Raw genomic sequence first — 6,911 nt, forward strand, 5'->3', positions numbered from 1 at the left:
GGGGGGGTGGGAGGGCAGCGGGGCGCCAGGCTGGGGTTGCGAAAGCCAAGCAGAGCACCTTAGGCGGGAGCGGGGCCAATCTGGGTCAAGTGTTGGGATGAAGTGGAATGAGGGAACACTGGGAAGAAGAAGGGGTGGTGCGACCCCAGGAAAGGACAAAGATCTAGGTCTGAGATTTAGGGGAGAGGAGATTCCAGAGTTAGGACTTGTGCCGGGAAGAGCCATCAAAAAGGGGCAACGAAGCTTGAGGTGGGGTCCTCAGGGAGAGAGCTGGGAATGAGGATACCCTTGGGCAAGAGTGAGCACCCCTCCAGGGGAGAGGAAAGACTGGGGGTGTCTGTGCAGGGACAGAGATGGTGTCAGGAGGATGACTCAGGCCCACGCTCAGACCCACCAACATCAAAGACCTAAGATAGGGCTTCCTGAACTAGTGTGCCTCGGTCCTCAGGGAACTTGCTGAAAATGGGGTTCCAGACCTCAGGCCATCTCTTAATCAGCCCTTGAGGAGAGTCTGTGAACTGTGTTTGACAAATCCCCTGCAGCATGAGGGTTTAGGTGTGTATTTGGGAATCACTGAGCTGAACCCCCTCTCATCCACACCTAAAGGCTCTCTCCTCTGTTCCTGGTTCTAGAGAGACCATCCCTCCCAGGTAGGTGGGGAGAGATTGCCACCTGTAATACCTTCTAGCCCCCCAACCCCTGCAGCTGGAAAATTCCTCCTGGGATACAGCCTAATCTCCCAGGTAGGCTGATTTGGCCTCTTTCCTGCTGAGAAACAGAAATAGCCAGCACCCTGGCCCCACTCCTGCATCAGAAAGAGAGGCCACAGGCCAGATGGAAGGGACGTGGGGAAAGGGGGGTGCCCAGACCTGTCCTAGAATACCCCGCCACACACACACATACTGGTCAGCACAGGACTCCGGTGGCAGCAGCTTGTCCTCGTCTTCTTTGTTAAACAGAGATGACATTGTCAGCCAACCTTTCACCCCAACCCCCTGAACCTGGGAAGAAGGGGCTAAGAGTCAGAGAAGCACCCATAACCACCTCCCAAGGTTCCACATCAGCCTTTGACAAGAACTCACCCGGCGGGCCAGCTGTGACATGGGATTGGAGGCCTCTTCAGTGGGTTCTGCCGTCTCAGATGCCACTAACACCGGGTTCTCTCTCTGGGACACACATAGGACAGAGGTCCCAGAAGAATGGGTTCTTCCCCTCTCTCAGCTACTTTGGAACACACAACCAGGCACCCCAAGCCCCACAGAACTAAACACACACCCTGTCACCTCACATCCACCAACTGCATTCAGGTACCTCAGTCACATACACGGCCTGTGTGAGAAAGCCCCACGCACATGCTGCCTACCCACACATGCCCGGGACCGTGTGGGCAAGGGCATGCTGATGTAGACACCTGTATGTGCACCTGCCTCCACAGGGCTCCAGCTCTTCACCTGTACATAGATGCATGTGCTGGCAGGCACCTGTACAGCGGCACGTTCCCAAGATACCGCTGACCCTGGTGCATGTAAACCACTGTGGACCACAGCGCAGCGCACAAAACCTCTTCGCTCATCCAGACAGCAGGACGCAGCTGTCCACACACACCTTACAAGCCTAACGTGCAAAAGTGCACACAGAGCCATGCAGGCACAGGCCTCCGCCCCAAATGTACACACCTGAAAATACCCACCCAGTTCACACCTTTCCTGGGGAGTCCACTCAAGCCACAGATACAGCTATGCAAGCTCACCCGTGGACATCAATCTGTTTAGTCCACACGGTTCACACACATGCACCAGCACCCACAGAACGGCCCTTGCCACATCTGTTTGGGTAACTCCATTTATCACAGCCTGTCCAGGTCTGACTCTTCCCAGCTTTGGGCCCTTTTCTGTGGCTTTCATGTCAGTACAAATAGGGCACAAAGATAGCTCTGGGCTGATACGGCTGCAGTGGCCCACCTCCAGTACCGGCGGTTCACCTCCTTCAAGCCGAGCCGTCCCACTTCTGCTCAGCCCTGCCTCATAGAAAAGTTGTCAAGCTGAGTTTGCCCCATGTGGCTACTGCCCTTCTGTGCTTCCAGGGTCGCTTGCACTGAGTAGCCCTTGGATCTTTGCAACCAGAGAGCTCTCCTCCAGTGCCTACTAAGTCTTCTCCTTTCTGAGCTTTCCTGAATGCCCTGGCTTTCTGCTGTGACACCATGACATTTGCATCCCAGAATGTACCATCTGCTTCTGCATAAACGTGGTCCCCTCTCTCAGATCCTGTCCCTTGCCCTTTGTACCTGTCACTCGGCTGTCCCTCTGTCCATGCCCCACCCAGAAAGCATGGGTCATATCTACCTCCTCTGCCAGGTCCTCCTCAGATTCCCCACTCAGGGTCTGTAGCACCTTGGTCTTGTAGGTTTTCCAGAAAGCCTGGTTCATGACTTCAGAGGAAATGGGCCTGGCATCCAAGTCCGGGAAGTTGGTAGCTGAGTGGGCACCCAGTGGGTCTGGCCCCAGGAACTAGGTGAGGCCCAGAGCCTGTCCAGAGCTCAGGTGACTTCATTAATGATACACCAGACTCCCCAGTTGGCATAGTCCCAACAGGTGAACCTGATCCGAAAGAGTCTGGGGGTGGGGGGACAAAGCCAGCCTCTGCCACGTCAGGCCCTTGTCTTGACCCAGATAAGCCAAGAATTATAAAGACGTCTCTCTCCACAGAAATCTCCCTCCTGAGCCTAGTAGTACTTGAATATGAACCCTTGGAGTGATTCCAGAAAAATCGTCTTCCATTCATAAAGTCCGTTTACAAAGTCTTTGGGCCCCTGTGGCTGTAGCTTCTCAGTAGGGGCCCACCCCATCTCACTCAGCCTTGTAAACTAGAGTGGGAGGGTCCCCAGGTCCGCAGCGTGCACCTTGGGCTTACATTTCACTGCTTTGTCTGGGCTGGAAACTGATTCCTCTCCCCAGAGATGCACGTGCCTACCCCCCTGTTTCCTGGCAACAGGTTCCCAAGAGCTGGAACCCCTGAATTATTGCTGAGCTCTTTAATCAGCCCAGAGTGCGCCAATCTCTGGAGAATGGGGAAAGGTCCCCTGACCCTCTCCCCACTGTGAGCATGCAACCCCTAAACTCCAGGGCTCCAGGACGCAAAGATGGGAGTCCTTTTATGAACACCTACTCTTCTTGTCAGAGGAACTGAAGCCTCTTCCATCTGACGGAATCCCTGAACGCTGGGTTCTCTGCGCAAGAACACTTCTCCCTCGTGGATTTGGCTGGCCGTGGATGGAGGGTGGGGACCCGAAGGAGTAACTGGGGAGCAGTGAGCAGCGGTGAGGGCTTTGTCTTGGACTGGTGGTATCTCAGGGAGCCTTGTGGGGGGCCGGCATTTCAAACGCATTCACTCTTTCATTCATCTTTAATTTACTCATGTCACAGTTTCCAGTGCTTCCCAGAGATGGCCACAGTGCGCTCCGGCCCTCCCGCCGCAGACTAAGAGGGACCAGGACGGCTGCGAGGGCCAGAGGGTGGCGTTGAGATAGTTTGGGCCTTGCGGGAGCGCCCACAGTTGCCTTAGGACCAGTTAGTTCTGAGGGAAGGGGCCTCACCCGGAGCTCCGCCGTTGCCGTACGTGACCGCCTGGGGGCGCTCAAGGAACGGCCCGCGCCAGTGACGTCATCAGAGGAGGTCGGGAGAACTGCTCCGCCCCGGCCGTCGCGTGACGTCACGAAGCAGCCCGGAAGGGCCCACACGTGTGCTGAGGTTTGGGTTCTGGGTCCGGTCCCCGCTGTCACCAGTCATGGGTCGCTCTCGCCGGACAGGCGCGCACCGAGCGCACTCCCTGGCCCGGCAGATGAAGGCAAAGCGGCGGCGGCCGGACCTGGACGAGATTCACCGCGAGTTGCGGTCCCAGATTCCCGGACGACCCCGACCAGACCAGGGCACCGAGCCCGATCCGGACCTGCCAGGGGGTGGTCTGCATCGCTGTTTGGCCTGCTCGTGAGTCCTGGTCGGGCCTGGCCCGAGGAGGAAAGGGTCAGCGGTACGGGCCAGGGGTGGGAAGACGGGGGCGCGAGGGCTGCACTCTTGGGACTCGGGGGTCTGGTTTTGCTTCCATCCCTTCAGGCCTGGGACCTGGCGACAGAAAAGCTAGGATCTGGGAGTACCCGAAAGGCATCATCACTTCCTTAACTCTCTTTCTTAACCCCGCCCCCCACCCCTACAGGAGGTACTTCGTGGATTCTGCCAACCTAAAGACACACTTACGAACCAAAGACCATAAAAAAAGGTATAAGGGAGTTAAGGAGAGCGTTGATGGGTGGGTGCTGACAGACAGGGCGTGGATCTGGTCAGCTCCGAGCTCCTATTCTTTTTTTCCCCCAGGCTTAAGCAACTAAGTGTGGAGCCCTACAGTCAGAAAGAGGCCGAGAGGGCAGCAGGTATGGGCTCCTATGTGCCTCCACACCGGCTGGCAGTGCCAACAGAAGTGTCTACTGAGATCCCTGAGATGGACACATCTAGCTGACCTGCGTTGCAGATGAGCTGCCCATGGACAGTGCTGCATGGGTTAATCTGGGAGAGACTCTTTCAACTTCTTTAGCCCTGGGTTTGGGGAGTGGGTTGACTTCTGGATGACCCTCCCTACTGCTACACACACACACACACAATAAAAGAACTGGATAAAGGGGGCTTGCCTCTGACTTGCTAACCTCTGTGCTACTCCCCCCAAACTCCTGTCCCTTAAATTTTCTCCACTACTGCTGTGTTCAGGGCCTAGGGTGTCTACTCTCCACTTGATCCAGCTCTAGAACCTGTATCCTTGCCTTCTTTCGAGAGTCCTGGCATCTGAAATGGAGGAGACCAGAGGCAATGAGAATTAGGGTGTGGGATCAGATTTAGACACCCATGAAGGCAGGGACTGACGCCAGAAAAGTATGTTCCTGAGATTGCATCCCCCAGTTTGCCACCTACCCCTACAGCCCAGGGAGAGGCTGCCCTCATCGTGGAGCCTGGGCCTGCTGCTTCTGCTGCTGCTGCTGCTGCTGCTGCTGAGGCTGCTGCTTCACCATCTTCCAGACAGCATAGCAGGAGCCACCCAGCCCGAGGACAGCCAGCAATGTTGCCACAGCCCCAGCTAGTATACTCCGGGGTTCTGCCTTCAGCTCCCCAGCAATCTGCATCTGGGGATTCACAGAAGGTGTGCCTGAGGGGTCAGTTGGAACTGCTGAAAGATACAGGCTGGGTGGAGGAGGTATGGACGCCATTGTGCTCTGGGGAGATTCCACCCGAATCCATTTCGCTTCATTGCCCATCTGGGTCCTGGCAGCTCAGGCGGCAGGGAACGTGACAGCCTGGCTGTTGGGGTGTCAACCCAGCCCTCAGCCACGGTCCATAGGGGGAGGAAGGGGATCGATGCCAGGAGCCAGGAGTTAGGGGTACTTACCTGTAGCACCCGGAAGTAGCCAGGAGTCAGGCGACGAAATCGCATGGTGTTCGCCTCTAGTCTCCCTGGCAGCCTGTGGAATGGAAGAGGGATGGAAGGCTAGTGGCATTCATGGTACCAAGAAGTAAAGATAGGAGCAGAGAGGGGCCTGACCTCTTATTTGTATGAGCGCAGTGGCCTCAGAGGATGCTCATCAGGTCTGGCAGAGGGCGGGGCTACTGGACCTTTAAATCTGGGCTCCCCCTCCCTCCTACCCGCCTTGCCAGCTTCAGGAGCAGCTGTCAGGAGAGATCAGCATCAGGCCAGAGCAGCACCTCCCCCACCCACAGGAGAGGCCTTGCCGGCTGCATATGGGTGAGCAAGGCCTAGACCAGGCACTGGGGGCCTCCTCACACTGCCCTGACCCAGATACTTGGGTGTCACCGGTCAGCTCGCAGCCCCTGCCCTCCAAGCCATGGTCCTTTTTGCGTGGTTTCTATTACATCAACTGCCGTCCTAGGGGAAAGCACATTTCACACCCCTCCCTAAGATGGAGGTACGTAGGGTCTTCCCTGCCCTTGGTGCAGGACAGTAGTAAAAGATGTGCCTGTACTGATCAAACTGATGAGCTGAAAAACAATAGCTGACTGTGCTGAGCTCTTTCCTAAGCACTTTACTCTACCTCATAAAATGGAAAGGAACAAAAAGAGCACGTTTGTGCACAGGCATGTGGTATCTACACACAGAACTTCTAGGGACGTGCTGGGACGGGCACATCCTCTTCTCATGTCATGACCTACTGTTACCTTCAGAAGTTTTACAGCAACTACATAAAAAGAACTTGCATAATTTCATTTTAAAAAAACTTTTAAAATAGAAGCTGAGGGCTCGCTGGTAGCCTGGGAGTTGAATCTCAACACTGTTACAGCCTGAGTTCAATCCCAGGTCAGGGAGCTGACCCACATGGCGCATCAGACCTCTCGTCTCGCCTGCTGCTCCCCTCAGCAGTGTGTTTCAATCCCCCTGTCCTGTTCCCCACTCTACCTTTGATGCACCCCCTCACCTACCACACCTCTGGCCTACATTCCCAATCTATGCATAAATGAATAAATCTTTATAAATAAAATAGAAGGTGCCATCTACTATACCTGTAACTGCCTGGCCCTGCCAGGTGCTGGGGGCAGAGCGAAGCCCTGTGGGTGCTAGGCCTCCTGTCCTCAGGGAGTAGTTGAGCCAAGTGGTGAGTCTTGTCTGTTTCTCCCCTACAGGGCTGTGAGTTCAGAGCTGGCAGACACTGGCTGGGTCCTCACCTCTACATCTTATGCCGGTCGGGTAGATATTTGATGAATACAGATGGGGGAGACAGGTCTGTTTATTCCCCAAATGCCACAGGAAGGCTTTTGTAGAAAGAGACAAAATGTTAGAGGACATAGCATGCAGGAGTCTTGAGGGGTAGAGTGCTGGGCATGAGGACCTGGGGTAAAGCCTGAGGGGAGGCCTGTGTT

At 55.6% G+C, this 6,911-nt stretch overlaps 1 protein-coding gene across 1 annotated transcript; it reads left to right on the forward strand.

Moving 5' to 3' along the window:
* Nucleotides 1-3,689: 3,689 nt before the first annotated feature.
* On the forward strand, nucleotides 3,690-4,692 carry ZNF593 (zinc finger protein 593). The gene is made up of 3 exons (XM_004678647.2): nucleotides 3,690-3,983; nucleotides 4,210-4,272; nucleotides 4,368-4,692. The coding sequence occupies exons 1-3, from the start codon at nucleotides 3,784-3,786 to the stop codon at nucleotides 4,507-4,509; spliced, it is 405 nt and encodes a 134-aa protein (XP_004678704.1). The 5' UTR covers nucleotides 3,690-3,783; the 3' UTR covers nucleotides 4,510-4,692.
* The last annotated feature ends 2,219 nt before the right edge of the window (nucleotides 4,693-6,911 follow it).

The sequence above is a fragment of the Condylura cristata genome, unplaced genomic scaffold, assembly GCF_000260355.1.
Source record: "Condylura cristata isolate star-nosed mole 26May11 unplaced genomic scaffold, ConCri1.0 scaffold00008, whole genome shotgun sequence".
NCBI classification, from domain to species: Eukaryota; Metazoa; Chordata; class Mammalia; order Eulipotyphla; family Talpidae; genus Condylura; species Condylura cristata.